This window comes from Mirounga angustirostris, unplaced genomic scaffold, assembly GCF_029215605.1.
Source record: "Mirounga angustirostris isolate CCGP_5_RB_7025 unplaced genomic scaffold, mMirAng1.0.hap1 SCAF_8, whole genome shotgun sequence".
Taxonomy (NCBI): Eukaryota; Metazoa; Chordata; class Mammalia; order Carnivora; family Phocidae; genus Mirounga; species Mirounga angustirostris.
Genome location: NW_026991716.1, coordinates 135,525,572 through 135,543,692, shown reverse-complemented (window position 1 = coordinate 135,543,692; position 18,121 = coordinate 135,525,572). Strand labels below are relative to the sequence as shown.

Genomic DNA, 18,121 nt, shown 5'->3' with positions numbered 1-18,121 from the left:
ATTGCATCTGGGGGTGGGGGCAGACGATCGCTAATGCTTTAACACGTTGATCTACTAGACTTACACAGCAAGACATTTGGAAAGTGATACATTTTCTCTTTTTGATAATAGCCTTGTGCTGAAAGGCAGCACCATTTTATGTTTGGTGTGCTCACAAATGGTAAGAACACCTTTATATATCAAGGGTAATTAGAAAGGTCAAGTAAGAGAACACTTTCTGATAACCAACATACCCCATGAAAACATTTCAGAATGTGCAGATTTACTGTCATATTAAAACTGAGAATCCAAAAGAAAGAGGAACAAATCGTTTCTGTGGTTTGCAGAAACAGAAAAAAAAAAAATCTTCAATCCTACTTCCAACTCCTTAACAATCATCTTGGTGGTCTCCATTTTTGAGCTAACTTGTTAATCTGTTCTCGAAAATTAAGAAGTTAGGTCAATTAAGATATTCAAAATCATTAAAAAATTTTCAAAACTAATTGTGATCTAAATATTGCCATGAATCCAGCTAATAGCATTAAAAACTTCTCAAAATTTTTACTTATTTCCATTTAAATATTCCTAAGATATAAAGAGCCTGGTTGGGGTAAGGTGGGGGGGGGTGCAGTGGCCTCTGGACAACTCATTTAATGCCAGGCTGCAGGTGGGAAGACTCCAGCTCAGCCTGATGTCATGTCTGTACAGTTATAGAAATACGTCCAGGAAGGATGGGTAGCAGAAGTGGTAGCTTTCATTTGGTGCAAGATCAAAATGCCCACCATGTCTTAAGAGAGGGAAACAGCCTACACCACAGCAAATGACCTATCATGGTAAAATTGAGATAATATTCTTAAATTAAAATTTAAGAACACAAGATATTTTGTTCTTTGATTGTTCTGTGCTCTGAAACCATTTGAAACTTCTGAATTGGTGTGAAGGCTGCATTATTTTGTGTTGTCCAGCTCAAACTTGGTTGAACATCTACTATACATGAGGCTCTGTTGTAGACATAGAAATACAGAGTCTAAAAAAAATTCAGTTCTGGCCCTCAAGAGCTCGGTCTAATTTATAGTAAAAGACTCGATTAATTTTAAGAGCTTTCTTTTCTTGCCCTTGGCATTAAAAGTAAGAAAGATTTGCCCTAAGCAAATAGAATGTGCCTAGAAATTTGATGAGGAATTCTGTTTGGACTTCAGAAAGAAGATCAAATATACCACTAAGCAGTGAGAATAAAATTATACCAAGTCAGTTAACATTTGGGATTAATAACAAAAGAAAAAATAGGAGAAAAATGAAGATGTAGTCTATTCAGTCTACACAAAATAGGTACATTCGAAACCTCATACTTGTGACGTATACAAATTCTGATTCACCTTTTCAGGGTGGGCACACAAGAAAAACATCTAAATGTCCAATTCCACCTCTGTGCTACACACCTTTTCTGGATAATGGCACTCTTTATATTCATAAACATGGAGTTACTGATAAATATCATTGTGAAGATCAGATTCCAAAGACTGGAATTTTGGGACTCTTTAGTCAGACAGCGCGTTCAAGAACAGAGTTTGGCTGGATTTTGTTATTTTCTCCTTGTCTACTGTCCTTGTGTACTACAGAGTAAACCCACCACTCGTCTAGCTTGTCTAATCTGCTGTCACTGGTAACAGAGAAAGCCAATTCTCCATCAGGTACAGTAAGCCTGTGCGCTTTGACTACAACTCTGTTTAAATAGTAAAAAGAGAAGAAAGGTTGTCATGTAGATGGACAAGAATGAAGGCGGGTGGGGGGGAGGGTGCTATTCAGTAATTCTGGAAGATTTCACCCAGGATACCTTCCGTGCAGATCTGACGGTCACAGAATGGTGCCAAAGAGCCTCCTCCAGCAACAGAATACATTTCCTAGCACATCACAGTCCTGCAGAAGCGTCAACTCTGCTTGCAATCCGTGTCCAAAAGGGAAAGTTCGTAGTGGCTCTGCTTTCAGCATATCTCAAGGACTAATTAAATCCTCATTACTACCTTCTAATTATCCAAATGCTATGGGATTACACTAAGGAAGTCCCTGCTGACCTCCCAGATGAAAAGGGTTAAATCACCTACGTTGATTCTGAGAATCCAGATCTAGTTCAGACCTTCAGAAAACCACCAGCATTACCATGAATATTTAACTAGACACCACTGTGAAAATTAAAAGGGAATTCAATTAAAAGGTTTTCAAAAAATTAATTCTGACCTCTCTACATCTGTCCAAATAAATAAGCCTTCTTGAAACGTTTTCACCTAATTGCTAATCCAATAACTAGAAGGGCATTTGCTAGTTTCATTAAGCTTAACATTTTATGGGGGTTAAAAATGCAATCATTTTAATGTTAATAATAATTATACTTATTTATCTACTCAGATGACTGAGTAGATATTCCCTCCAAGCCCTCTTGGAAAACAGGGCAACACATTAGGAAGCCATTTCCTATTGCTCTCTTCAAATTTTAAGATATACAAGTTGAAGATTATACAAGAAGGATAAAACTAACCTAAACTTGTTAGCTAAGATTTTCTCGTAACATTTATTTTAGTTTTTTTTAGCATTATCTGGATGCTTTCTCCAATGCCTTGGGTGGCATAATTTATACTGCTTGATTTTTTGGTGAAGGGCTTTAACAGCAATTCTTCATTTTGTTATGTGAGGACTACAGAGAGAAGATTTAAGATAAAACCCAGTGGCGAATGTGTTACAGAAGACTAAACTGAAGTTTTGACCTTTCTTCTTTTAAACTTACATCAATAATGAAGCAGTTAAGACCAAAGAATTTGAACTCATTTTCTTTATTCAGTTAGTAGGAGGTTCTAGCACCACATGAGGGGCAAAGAGGAGAGCGCTAAGCCAGGTGCTGTATGGGAGAGCAGATCAGAGTGTAGGGACAGCACTATAGGACAGCAAAGAGGCCAATAAATACCTAAAATGTTTCCCTTTCTTTGTACCTGGGGACACTGGCCATATCCATATTTCCTTGCAAACATAGCTTTTGTAGATGGAAAATATAAAACTGCAGAAACTCAGTTATGTTTGCATACATACAATGTGGGGAAATGGATTTGTGACTGATGACCTTAGACAGACTTGGCCCCAGACCCACCAGATCGGAGGGCACTGTAGGGCTGCTGGGAATCTGGGCAGCATACCGACTCTGCACCTGACTCAGCAACCAGCTCTGGGAAGAGGACATGGCCTTGCAGATACAAATGTGGTTCAGATCCCAGGACAGCTTGAGGTTTGCAAAATTCTCAACAGAGTATAGAGTTTATTAAGACATGGTCTTCCTGCACAGGAATCCAAGGACCAAGTAGGAAGGAATGATGGCAGGGCAAGAGTTCAGCTTCCTGAGCCTGGGGGGAGCCAGGCTTCTGAGTAGCGTTAACAGTCCTGCTGTCTTTCATGAGGACTCTGGGGAATAACCAGGAAACCACACCACCAAACAGAAGTAGGGTGCATCTCTTGCTTTGTGCCATTGTCTCCAGGCAAGTATGTTTCTAGATTTTTTCCTATTAGAGAAAATCTATTCTCTGTAGATTTTTATTTTTTTAAAGATTTTATTTATTCACCTGAGACACAGAAATAGAGAGCGAAAGAGAGAGAGCGCATGAGCAGGGGGAGAGGCAGAGGGAGAGGGAGAGGGAGAAGCAGACTCCCCGCTGAGCCAAGAGCCCGACGTGGGCCTCGATCCCAGGACCCTGGGATCATGACCTGAGCTGAAGGCAGATGCTTAACCATCTGAGCCACCCAGGCACTTCCCCCCGTAGATACATTAAAGATGTGTGTAACTGGAATCTTACTCTCTTATCTTAATCTTACTTATTAAAACAAAATAAGTGTAAAAGGAATTGCTCAACTTGGTTATTTTAGTACTCAGCAGCATAGGAGCTATGTTCTTGTCTATCAAGGTCCATGGTTTCTAAGCGAATTTTTTTTTTTTTTTGAAGATGCTAACTCATCAACATACTTTTTTCCTCTCTGTTTCTTTCCTCACTTCCCTCAATAGGGGCAGGTGGATATATCAATTGTAAAGGAATACATGAAGCTAAATTACTTTTCAATACATGGGGAATTTTCAACACCGGGGAATTTTCTAGCAAGTGTTTTCTCAAATCTACTTTGTACTGTATATACTGTTGGTACACACCCAATGATGATAAAACAGACAAGAAAAATGTTATATTCTATCAAAGCATTATAATGACTGTGTCATTTGTCACTAAAATACCTGATCAAATATCATTAAGAATTAACATTTCTTCCTAGATTTTAACAAATAACAAAGCCATCAAAAAAAAAATTTTTTTGCTGTCCAATTTTGGTAGAAATTTAACTCACGCATGGCAAAGTATCATTTTTTTTTTTTAAAGATTTTACTTATTTGAGAGAGAGAGAGAGAAAGAACAAGCAGGGGGAGGGGTAGAAGGAGAGGGAGAAGCAGACTCCCTGCTGAGCAGGGAGCCTGACACGGGGCTCAATCCCAGGACCCCAGGATCATGACCTGGGCCGAAGGCAGATGCTTAACCGACTGAGCCACCCAGGCATCCCATGGCAAAGCATCATTTACGAGCTGTTTGGAAATACAAAGTTTTCCCGTTTAGGGGGCTGTCCATCCGACAAAAGGCACATAAGGGATGCACATAACATCTTTAGCAGCCTTTCAGAGGAAGTTTGGGGAACATATTCATAAAAATCAGTTCAGATTTAGCAAATTATAAAATTTATATTTGCTATTTGAAGGAAATGGACATTATAACTACCCAGATTGTTATGTATCCATTAGCAGTTACCAAAACCACACTATATACAATGAAGATGGAAAAAAAATAACATATCTACACAATGGTTTTTACATAGTGACACCAGAAGAAAACTCTAGATTTTGCTTGCTAATGTATTTGTTTAAGCTAAAAGTTTTTTTTTAAGATTTATTTATTTATTTTCAGGAGGGAGGGGCAAAGGGAGAGTGAAAGAGAGTCCTAAGAAGACTCCATGCTGGGCGCAGAGCCCGACGTGGGGCTTGATCTCAGGACCCTGAGATCACCACCTGAGCCAAAACCAAGAGTTGGATGCTTAACTGACTGCACCACCAGGTGCCTGTTTAAGTTAAAAGTTTAATTTAACTGTGTTTTCTCATTGTGTCAGCATGGGTCACATTTGGCTTTTTACATTTTCAAATTTCTTTTTTTTTTTTTAAAGATTTTATTTATTTATTTGAGAGAGAGAGAATGAGAGAGCACATGGTGGGGGGGAGGGTCAGAGGGAGAAGCAGGCTCCCTGCCGAGCAGGGAGCCCGATGCGGGACTCGATCCAGGGACTCCAGGATCATGACCTGAGCCAAAGGCAGTCGCTTAACTGACTGAGCCACCCAGGCGCCCTACATTTTCAAATTTCTTAAACACATATTAGCTGCAAGAGGTTGGGGGCCACATTGCTGGACGATCTGGAAGGGGTTTCTCTCTTTTAATTCTTAGCAATAAAGGTGAGAATTGTAGTACTTCCAAATAGGGAACCTCTTACCCTCGGATGCTTGCCGGAGAAGTGGACTCCCCCAGTGGGAATGGCGGTACAGGGTTATGGTGAGCGTTAAAGGAAATGACAAATGTCTTCATCTTAGCTCTGGCTCTGGCCCGAGCAGGTTTCCAGTGCAGGACAGTGTCTCTCATGCTTCATTTTCTCCACCTCCCTGACCTGGCGACACAATGCAGGTGCAACCCAAGGGCAAGTGAAGGAGTTTGGAGAGAACTCCCCCTTGCATGGTGCCAGGATGCCCTCCATGAACTTCCAGAGGACCAGAGACCCGAGGAGTTAACACAGAAAAAGGATGTGAGGTGCAAGACTGGTTCGCAGGAGGATTCAGTGGGAAGTTTAGAGAAACAAGTGCACATACCACACAATTATCAGAACACATTATAGTATCATTAAGGCAGTGGTTCTCAAAGTATGGTCCTCAGATCAGCAGCATCAGCAATAGCTGGGAACGTGTCCAAAATGCAGATCTTAAGTGGCCCACCACAAGCCTACTGAGTCAGAAATCTGGGGCTGTGTGTGGCCCAGAAGTCTCTTTTAACCAGTTCTCCAGGTAATTCCTATACACCCTGTAGTTTGAAAACCATTAACTATCCCATTAGCAAGACATACTGTAGTATCTCAATAAGGGAATTAATGTGTTAGCTATACATTAAATTATAATTAAAAAGTTAAATATGTAGCGGTATCAGAAAATAAAAATTTCACTTTATTCCTACTAAATATTCATTTTAACACAATTGATACGTAGCTAGGACTAATCCATCTTCTGACTGGCATTACTTTCTAAAAGCATGAGGCGCTGAGTTATTAAACATGTAAAATAACTGAAACCTTTTAATTCCAATTAGAAGCAAATCATCATCTGTACAACTCATACAGGCATAATTATAAGAGTGAGGGGCGGGAGCCTTTAAACAGCAGCTACCAAGCTAGCCACTTCCGTCTTCTGGATGCGCCTGAGGGAGAGCACAAGTGACACGCTTCACGTGCTCCCACTGGCTCACTGGCGGGGGAAGTGCGTTGACACAGCACCATGTGGTGTGGTAGGTGTGGTAGGCGTGTAAACCCTGGTCTGCACTAGTCTGGATGAAAATCAGCACCAACAAAAGCAGCTTTACTACAGAAGGAGAGAAAGTAGACAGACATAAACAAATGAGGGCCAAAGGCCGCAACCAAGGCAATAATATGTGGGGTGAATGTGCACAACTGAGCTAAAGATCAAAGAGTCTGCAGATGTGGGACAACCCACGTGTCCAAGGGCTTCAGGAAAAGCCTGTGTTCTTTTTTCTGGCTCTGGCCCTAACTATCCTCTGACAACGAGGATAGTATGACCAGCTCTCTGGTCCTCAGTTTCTTTAGTTGTTAAGTTGAGGTGATGCGACTCTACAATCTCTCGGGTTGGCTCTAGTTCTAAGATACTACAATTGTATAATACAAGGTCTTACTCTGTGTTTAAATCTTTACTGTTTAAGTATCCTGGGATATATAATTGATCAAAACAGCTGAACATACACACACTCCAACATTTTACTTCATTAGGACTGATACCCAAATCGCATCATTAACAGTCACTTTTACTTGGCTAGATCAACTGTCAGACTATAGTCATGTATAAACTATGCTTCATGGGTGCTATGTGGACCTATATATTCTTTGCGTCTTGAACTGTGCTTGGTCAAACTTCACCTAATCTGCAAGAAAGCATCCTTCTCTTCCATATTTGTTGTACGTATGTTCTTATTTTGTTCATCTGATGAAGAAACATTATCTACAAGGAGATGGAAAGATGACCAAATTCATGTAAGTCTTATATACTCAAAACACAAAGATATATAAGATATGAACTGAAGACTGACCTCTTTCCTGTGGCATTGGTGACTGGCTCAAGGCAGGATGGGAACTGGATTCTGACTGGCTCCCAGGTGGCTGAGGAGGCATCTGACTGCCTGGAAAACACAGGAAGGGAAGCGGGGATGGGGAGCCCTCTACATTAATACTGCAATTGTGCAAAAACCAAGACAAAGTTACATTTATTTAATTTAACGATTACAGAAGGTACGGTCCCATATTGAAAGAGGGCTCAAAAAGTGGGCTACATTGCCCCTTTCTGGTAAAACGAAGAAGAAACATGGATAATCATTATTCAGCAAATGACCTCCTGAGAAGTTTCATTTCTTACTGAAGGAGTTCCCAAACTCACAAATAAATTAGCAGCAGAGATCTGACATATACTTTAACGCACTTAACAAAATCCAAGACTAATGAACTAAACTCCTCCTCCTGAGTTTGAACTAGTTTCCAAGTGGCCAGGCATGCAGAGTGGCCAACAGTTTTTCGTTGGTAAATATTTATTCAATGTAGAAATAGCGACCAATTTCTAAAACAATCTTTATAATTAATCAGAGATTTAACATAAACACAGAAGACCTTTGTGAAAAAACATAAAACATACTACTATAAAATGTAGTATATATTAGCATCAAACAGGGAAGTATTCTGCAACTTTTTTGATCTTTATTGCTAATAAAGCAACAGCACCTATTAACATCTATTTGATTTCCATTTATTTAATGTGTGCTCAGTTTGTCTTCAAACTATAATGTAAGCTCCTTGAGACAGGAATCATGTCTTTTACTCCTTTAATCCCTTCATTAGCATAACAAATATTAATAAAACTTTGTTATTTAATGGCCCTTAATCTGAGCATATGAATTAAAGGAAAAGATACTTATTATTGTTATTAACTAAAGGGAGACAATGAATCATGTGAAGGCAGGAGACAGGATTTTGAAATTTAAGAATCATCAGAGGTACTTGAGATCTCAACTCACTTTCTGGCTCAGAGGTTTAGATACATTTTGACTAAAAATATTATTGAAGAAGGCAACTGAATTTAGCCCAATCCTCAAGGTGCTAGCTCTCAGGGCATGAAGACCTTGCTGCTTTATCTTGTAATCTCCTCCTTTACTAAAATAAACTGAAAGACCGAAATAGACAAATATACATACCTACATGGTACATACATACATACATACATACATACATACATACATACATGCAAGCATATATGGATCTCCCTGCATCACCCTCTGGTACTATGGTCTATGATCATGCTAGGTCAGGCTAACTGCTCTGATATCATAGGACCTACTTTTCTATGGTTTTGTATATTGCTACAAGAATCACAACTGAGTAGAGAAAGAAACTGATGTATTGAACATCACCACCAATTCACCCAGTGAAGGTCACGCTGCAGAGCCTGGCGTTTTATGCTGAACAATCACCCTCTCCTCTTTCTAACCAATGGCATCTCTGTGAGGCCAGGCAGCCTGACTACAGACCAGGAAGAGCACAGTCCCCAGAGTCTCTCAGGACTGTCACTCATTACTAATTCCAATAACAGCTGTAACTGTGGCAGCCAGAGGGGCAGGAAGATGATTTTCCATTTAGATAATACATACACATTGTTGTGAAAGTAGAACTTATTTTAAAAATCCTGAAATTGTTTTTGGGAGTTTAGGCTTCTCACTTTCAGAAGAGAATGCAGGTAAAACCTGTGAATGTATTTCTGAGTGCTCCTGGGTTCAAATGCCCTTCTCATTCTCGAATAAAGTGAAAACCAAGACCTGAATTTATAGACACTGAGAAGTGTGTGTGGAGAGACCACTACGAGTAGCTCGTAAGTTACAGCCACACCTAGTGTATAAAAACCCTGGACAAACAGCCCAGCCTCTATTCAGCCATTCATTCTACTCCTAGACATTTGTAGTAAATTAGTGTGAGCACCAAATAATTAAATGTAAAGTAAAAAAAACAACATTCTGGATGAAAACAATTTCAAGGGTAAACACTGGTCATCAATGTGGCTACAGACACACAAAAGTTGCTGTGTCTACTCAGGGTCATGTGCTTCCTATGAAATGCCCTAAGGCTCCCAAATCTGCAGCCCATTTAGAAATGGAAAGCACTCTGCAGCCAAAGCCTGACTTTTTAAAATGTCACCGGGGAATCAGCTGCATGAAGACAGTAAGTGCTTACATTATAGTGATTGTTTCTGTATGACGGACCGAATTCATAGACCCATGACAGCAAAGCGAACAGTAATTCTGCGTTACTATAGGCACCACTACTTACACGCCCAAGGCACTGCTCTCACGTACAATAGATCAAGTAAGAATAAAAAAAGGATGTAAGAAACCCATCTCATGAATTCATAAAATACTGCCACATCCAAGCAGCACTATGCTTGTCTGGTGCAATTCTAAGACAGATACCTCTTTACAGCAATGAGAACATTTATTATTAAATCCATCCTTTAAAGAAATAAACAAGAGCCTTTTCCTGGTAAAGACAGATTTGAGCAAACCGCTTTAAGTTCCCCATGTGTTTTTACCCCCTATCTTTCCACCAATAGTTTCATAGTTACTAAGAAATAACTTCATCCTCCATATGCATAGGTAGAACGAAGCACAGTCATAGTAGCTGATGAATCAGAATATATGTCTGAGAAATATAATACAGGATTCATTTGTGTCCATGGTCCATATAAAGAAGACAATTCAGAGCCCTCTGAACCAAATGAATTAAATAAATACCCTCAAAACCATAGATTTTTACAGGACATATGTTTCTCGTAAGTAAAACCTTTTAAACAAAATTTGGTAATTATTTTAAAAGAGAATATTGCCATGCATAGTAAACAAACAAACTTTATGGGAAGGCTTTAACATTAAAACGGAGTTTTTAAAGAAAGCCATTTCCTCCTTGTCTGTGTCTATAATGATGCAAACACAATGGAAAAAACTTTACAACTGGAAAAAACTATGCTGAGTTAGAATAAACCCCACCACTTTACAGCTATGTATTCATTCTCCAATGACCATATATACAATATTGTACAAAATCTTGGTGCGACAAAATAAAAATGAAGCATCAATAAGTCACCTGAATTTCTACTGTTGACAACTTAAAACTCTCAGAAGTCTATACCATGATTTTTTTATTAAAAACTTTTAATTTTACACTTAAAGAAATTACAAAATGAGTACAATGAGTTCCTATAAATCCTTTAGCCCATGTCCCCTGGTGTTCACATCTTATATAACCATAATACAATTATCTAGAAGCACTTAACATGGTACCACACTATTAGCTAAAGATCTTATTTGAATTTCACCATTGTTTTTCTTTCTTCCATTCTAGGATCTCACACTGCATTTAGTTATTTCTCCTTAGTCTCCTCCAGCCTATAAAAGACCCTCAGTCTTTCCTTATGTTTTATGAACTTGATGCTTTTGGAGAGTACTACTCATGACATTGGTATGTTTCATTTCTGGTGCTGTTTACCTTGATAATTTGGTAAAAGTTAGGTGTCAACCAAATCTCTCCAATATAAAATTACTATTTTGTCCTTTGTAGTTGTGAGTATCTTAGGGAAGATATTGGAGACTATGCAAATCCTGTCCCTCTCAAACTTGCACTCACTAACTTTAGCATCCATTACAGAACCCTGTCTGTAATGTTTATTACAATACTGTTTGTAATGATGATCCTTTATTCCCTTCTTTCTTTCTGCATTTATTAATGGAAATCTATTGTGAGGAAGAACTAGCTCTTCTTCCCCATTTGTGTATGTATTTATAAGACTATTTCTTTCTTTTTTTATTTAAAAAAAATTTTTTTTTTTAAGATTTTATTTATTTGCGAGAGAGAGAATGAAAGACAAAGAGCATGAGAGGGAGGAGGGTCAGAGGGAGAAGCAGACTCCCTGCTGAGCAGGGAGGCCGATGTGGGACTTGATCCCGGGACTCCAGGATCATGACCTGAGCCGAAGGCAGTTGCTTAACCAACTGAGCCACCCAGGCGCCTAAGACTATTTATTTTTATCCACAAAAACTCATTGTAGAAGACACGCTACAGGATGACTTCCAGCAAGTCACATCATCGTGTAATCCCCACTTCTTGACGGAGGGCAGAACCCATGACTTGGCTTTAACCTAAGAATATAACAAAAGTAATGAAATATCACTCCTAAAATTACATTACATGGCAAAATTAAAGGCGTATTACAGATATAATTAAAGTCCCTAATCGGCTGGCTTTGAGATAATCAAAAGGGTGACGATGTTGTGCAGACCCGACTTTCAAAGAGGACCCAGGCTTCTCTGACCAGACCCGTGCTTCCAATGGTCTTAAAGAAGGAAGCTCCCATGATGCGAACTGAGCCACATGGCAAGGACAGGCAGCCTCCAGAACTTGAGGGCCTCACTTCCACAACCGCAGGCAATTTTTCCAATAATCTGAATGAGATTGGAAGCAGATTCTTCCTCGTTGAGCCTCCAGATGAGAAGACAGACTATCTGACACTCCGCAGCCTTATGAGGCCCTAAACAGAGGACCAAACGAGGCTGTGCCTGGATGCCTGGCCATGGAAACTGTGAGACAGGGTATGTGTGTTGTTTTCAACTGCTAAGTGTGTAGTACTTTGTTAAAAGAACAAAAAACAAATACACTCATTGATATTTATTTTATTCCGTTGGCTAAAATCCAACATTGACATTATTTTGTTGCTCAAATTGTTCCAGCTTTGGCCATCAGAAGCTCCTTCAAATCCTTAGTTTTTGGAATCATAAGATACTGCAGGCTCATTCTGCAGTTTTCCTGACCTAGCCCTGTAATCAACCACTTCTCCTAGGAGTGCTGGTTCTTTATACTGGAAGACAATGTTCGCAGACTGAGGTCTGGGCAGTAGGTCTGCTCATTATTTCTGGGGTGTTACTGCTTCTAGGCCCTCTCAGTGAACAGAAGTAGGAAATATGCCGATGTACACTAACCCATACATATATGCCCATCTACACTTTGGTATTTGGGTGTATTAACGGTGAGCTTATGCAAATACCTCTGATTCCAATCCAGAATTGGAGGGTATATTTTAGCCTTCCTTCTTTCCTTATTATAACTTCTTTTTACAAGAGTAAGAAACTCTATTCTCATTATCTAAATCAATTTACTAATCTGTTCAATTCTATTATACACACAAGGTAATTTCAGAATTACTAATCTACATCACTGTGAAGAACACAGAGCTATTTGTTAGGACTTCTTGCCATTCTGCATTCCCTTCACACCTTGATTGGCTTTAACTGTTTCGATATTCAGGGGGTATGTGAAATACTTCCATAGTTCCCTAAGTCACAGTGATACAAAAAGATACATGCCAAAGAGTCAGTCCCTCCTCAACCCTGCTGCCCTATTTCTATTTCTCCTTCTTTCCACTTCTTTCCCAGTTGCCCTTTACAAAAAACAATCTTTTTAGGTTTCGGTTTGTCTATGCTACATACTTTTTTCATAAATGAAAGCATACCTGTGTATCCTCTTATATTATTTTGTTGAGAATTATTTTTTATTATGTTAATCACCATACATTACATCATTAGTTTTTGATGTAGTGTTCCATGATTCATTGTTTATGCATTAACACCCAGTGCTCCATGCAGAACCTGCCCTCTTTAATACCCATCACCAGGCTAACCCATCCTCCCATCCCCCTCCCCTCTAGAACCCTCAGTTTGTTTTTCAGAGTACATAGTCTCTCTCATGGTTCATCTCCCCCTCCAATTGCCCCACCTTCATTCTTCCCCTCCTGCTATCTTCTTTTTTTCTTAACATATATTGCATTATTTGTTTCAGAGGTACAGATCTGAGATTCAACAGTCTTGCACAATTCACAGCGCTTACCAGAGCACATACCCTCCCCAGTGTCTATCACCCAGTCACCCCATCCCTCCCACCCCACCCCCCACTCCAGCAACCCTCAGTTTGTTTCCTGAGATTAAGAATTCCTCATATCAGTGAGGTCATATGATACATGTCTTTCTCTGATGGACTTATTTCGCTCAGCATAACACCCTCCAGTTCCATCCACGTCGTTGCAAATGGCAAGAGTTCATTCCTTTTGATGGCTGCATAATATTCCATTGTATATATATACCACATCTTCTTTAACCATTCATCTGTTGTTGGACATCTTGGCTCTTTCCACAGTTTGGCTATTGTGGACATTGCTGCTATAAACATCGGGGTGCATGTACTCCTTCGGATCCCTACATTTGTAATACCCAGTAGTGCAATTGCTGGATCGTAGGGTAGCTCTATTTTCAACTTTTTGAGGAACCTCCATACTGTTTTCCAGAGTGGTTGCACCAGCTTGCATTCCCACCAACAGTGTAGGAGGGTTCCCCTTTCTCCGCATCCCCTCCAACATCTATCATTTCCTGACTTGTTAATTTTAGCCATTCTGACTGGTGTGAGGTGGTATCTCATTGAGGTTTTGATTTGGATTTCCCTGATGCCGAGCGATGTTGAGCACTTTTTCATGTGTCTGTTGGCCATTTGGATGTCTTCTTTGGAAAAATGTCTGTTCGTGTCTTCTGCCCATTTCTTGATTGGATCATTTGTTCTTTGGGTGTTGGGTTTGGTAAGATCTTTACAGATTTTGGATACTAGCCCTTTATCTGATATGTCATTTGCAAATATCTTCTCCCATTCTGTCGGTTGTCTTTTGGTTTTGTTGACTGTTTCCTTTGCTGTGCAAAAGCTTTTTATCTTGATGAAGTCCCAATAGTTCATTTTTGCCCTTGCTTCCCTTGCCTTTGGTGATGTATCTAGGAAGAAGTTGCTGTGGCTGAGGTCGAAGAGGTTGTTGCCTGTGTTCTCCTTTAGGATTCTGATGGACTCCTGTCCACATTGAGGTCTTTCAACCATTTGGAGTCTATTTTTGTGTGTGGTGTAAGGAAATGGTCCAGTTTCATTCTTCTGCATGTGGCTGTCCAATTTTCCCAACACCCTTTGTTGAAGAGACTGTCTTTTTTCCATTGGATATTCCTTCCTGCTTTGTTGAAAATTAGTTGACCATAGAGTTGAGGGTCCATTTCTGGGCTCCCTGTTCTGTTCCATTGATCTATGTGTCTGTGTTGTGCCAGTACCATACTAACTTGATGATGACAAATGTGTAATAGAGCTTGAAGTCCAGAATTGTGATGCTGCCAGCTTTACTTTTCTTTTTCAACATTTCTCTGGCTATTCGGGGTCTTTTCTGGTTCCATACAAATTTTAGGATTATTTGTTCCATTTCTTTGAAAAAAGTGGATGGTATTTTGATGGGGATTGCACTGAATGTGTAGATTGCTCTAGGTAGCATTGACATCTTCACAATATTTGTTCTTCCAATCCATGAGCATGGAACGTTTTTCCATTCCTTTGTGTCTTCCTCCATTTCTTTCATGAGTATTTTATAGTTTTCTGAGTACAGATTCTTTGCCTCTTTGGTTAGATTTATTCCTAGGTATCTTATCGTTTTGGGTGCAATTGTAAATGGGATTGACTCCTTAATTTCTCTTTCTTCTGTCTTGTTGTTGGTGTATAGGAATGCCACTGATTTCTGTGCATTGATTTATATTCTGCCACTTTACTGAATTCCTGTATGAGTTCTAGCAGTTTTGGGGTGGAGTCTTTTGGGTTTTCCACATAAAGTATCATATCATCTGCAAACAGTGGAAGTTTAACTTCTTCTTTGCCGATTTGGATGCCTTTTATTTCTTTTGGTTGTCTGATTGCTGTGGCTAGGACTTCTAATACTGTGTTGAATAGCAGTGGTGATAGTGGACATTCCTGCCACGTTCCTGACCTTAGGGGGCAAGCTCTCAGTTTTTCCCCATTGAGAATGATATTCGCTGTGGGTTTTTCATAGACGGCTTTTATGATATTGAGGTATGTACCCTCTATGCCTATACTCTGAAGAGTTTTGATCAAGAAAGGATGCTGTACTTTGTCAAATGCTTTTTCTGCATCTATTGAGAGGATCATATGATTCTTGTTCTTTCTTTTGTTAATGTATCACTTTGATTGATTTGCGGATGTTGAACCAACCTTGCAGCCCAGGGATAAATCCCACGTGGTTGTGGTGATTAATCCTTTTAATGTACTGTTGGATCCTATTGGCTAGTATTTTGGTGAGAATTTTTGCATCCATGTTCATCAAGGATATTGGTCTGTAATTCTCCTTTTTGATGGGGTCTTTGTCTGGTTTGGGGATCAAGGTAATGGTGGCCTCATAAAATGAGTTTGGAAGTTTTCCTTCCATTTCTATTTTTTGGAACAGTTTCAGAAGAACAGGCATTAATTCTTCTTGAAATGTTTGGTAGAATTCCCCTGGGAAACCATCTGGCCCTGGGCTTTTGTTTTTTGGGAGATTTTTGATGACTGCTTCAATTTCCTTAGTGGTTATAGGTCTGTTCAGGTCTTCTATTTCTTCCTGGTTCAGTTTTGGTAGTTGATACATCTGTAGGAATGCATCCATTTCTTCCAGGTTATCTAATTTGCTGGCATAGACAGTAGAACAGATCAACGAAACTAGGAGCTGGTTCTTTGAAAGAATTAACAAGATTGATAAACCCCTGGCCAGACTTATCAAAAAGAGAAGAGAAATGACCCAAATCAACAAAATCATGAATGAAAGAGGAGAGATCACAACCAACACCAAAGAAATACAAACAATTATAAGAACATATTATGAGCAACTCTACCAAAACTGAACATCTTTCATTGTTCATGTATTCTTTAGTTTCTTCCAAGTACATAAAAGTTTTGTGCGTTTTATGTTAAATTTATTCCTGAGCATTTAATCTTCTTTGTTGCTATTACAAATGGGATTTTCTCTAATAGTATGTCTTTTAACTGTTTATTGCTTGTGTAGAGGAAGGCTATTGCTTTTTTCATTTTATTTTTTCATCATGATAAGGGTACTCTTTAATCCCCATTTCCAATTTCCTCCATAACCCTACCAACCCACCCTGTGGTATCTATCAGTTTATCCTCTGTAGTTAAGAATTCTTGAGGGCGCCTAGGTGGCTCAGTCGGTTAAGCAGCTGCCTTCGGCGCGGGTCATGATCCCATGGTCCTAGGATCGAGCCCCACATCGGGCTCCTTGCTCGGCGGGGAACCTGCTTCTCCCTCTACCTCTGCTGCTCCCCCTGCTTGTGCTCTCTCTCTCTCTGTGTCAAATAAATAAATGACTCTTAGTTCTCTCTTTGGAATCTGTTTCTTAGTTCTCTCTTAGAAAAAAAGAGAGAACTTTTTTTCCCTTTGCTCATTTGTATCTTAAAGTCCACATATGAGTAAGATCATATGGTTTTGTCTTTCTCTGACTTATTTCACTTAGCATTATACTCTCTAGCTCTATCCATGTTGTGCTAAATGGCAAGATTTCATTTTTTTTTTTTTAATGGCTGAATACTATCCCATTGTATATCTGTACCACATCTTCTTTATCCATTCATCTATCGATGGCCACTTGGGTTGCTTCCATATCTTGGCTATTGTAAATAATACTGCTATAATCATAGGTGTGCATGTATCCCTTTGAATTAGTGTTTTTGTATTTTGGGAGTAAATACCCAATAGTGTGATTCTTTGATTGTAGGACAGCTCTATTTTTACTTTTTTGAGGAAGCTCCATACTGTTTTAGAGTGACTGCACCAGTTTGCATTCCCACTAACAGTGCATGAGGGTTCCTGTTTTTCCACATCCTCACCAATACCTGTTATTTCTTGTGTTGTTGATTTTAGTCATTTTGATAGGTATGAGATAATATCTCATGGTAGTTTTGATTTGCATTTCCCTGATGATGAGTGATGTTGATGTGTCTGTTGGCCATCTGGGTGTCTTCTTTGGAGAAATGTCTGTTCATGTATCTGCCCATTTTGGGTACTGAGTTGTATCAACGCCTTGTATACTTCGGATACTAACCCTTTATCAGATATGTCATTTGCAAATATCTTCTCCCATTCAGTAAATTGCCTTTCAGTTTTGTTGATTGTTTCCTTTGCTGCACAGAAAGTTTTTATTTTGATGTAGTCCCAGTAGTTTATTTTTGCTTTTATGTCCTTTGCCTGAGGAGATGTATCTAGAAAAATGTTGCTAACGGCCGATAGAGAGATTACAGCCTGTGTTCTCTTCAAGGACTTTTATGGTTTTGGGTCTCACATTTAAGTCTTTAATCCATTTCGAGTTTATTTTTGTGGATGGTGTAAGAAAGTAGTCCAGTTTCATTCTTTCACATGTAGCTGTCAAGTTTTCCCAACACCATTTGTTGAAAATGTTTTTTCCCATTGTATATTCATTCCTCCTTTGTCAAAGATTAATTGACCATATAATTGTGGGCTTATTTCTGGGTTTTCTATTCTGTTTCATTGATCTATATATCTGTTTTTATGCCAATACCATACTGTCTTAATTACTACTGCTTTGTAATAGAACTTGAAATTTAGAATTGTGATACCTCCAGTTTTGTTTTTCTTTTTCAAGATTGCTTTGGCTATTCAAGGTCTTTTGTGGTTCCATACAAATTTTAGGTTTGTTCTAGTTTTGTGAAAACTTTGTTTGTACTGTTGGTATTTTGATAGGGATTGCATTAAATCTGTAGATTACTTTGGATAGTATAGATATTTTAACAATATTTGTTCTTCCAACCCATGAGCATGGAATGTCTTTCCATTTCTTTGTGTTGTCTTGAATTTC

At 39.1% G+C, this 18,121-nt stretch overlaps 1 protein-coding gene across 10 annotated transcripts in view; it reads right to left on the bottom strand.

Moving 5' to 3' along the window:
• ARID1B (AT-rich interaction domain 1B) overlaps positions 1-18,121 on the bottom strand; it is a 439,835-nt gene that overhangs the window by 91,341 nt on the left and 330,373 nt on the right. For 9 of the 10 annotated variants that reach the window (XM_045865795.3, XM_045865798.3, XM_064598272.1 and 6 more), the window contains one exon: positions 7,401-7,490. The exons of the other annotated variant lie outside the window; for it this stretch is intronic. In XM_045865795.3, coding sequence (XP_045721751.2) covers positions 7,401-7,490 — 90 coding nt within the window. The remainder of the gene's footprint in view (positions 1-7,400; positions 7,491-18,121) is intronic. 10 annotated transcript variants of the gene reach the window in all.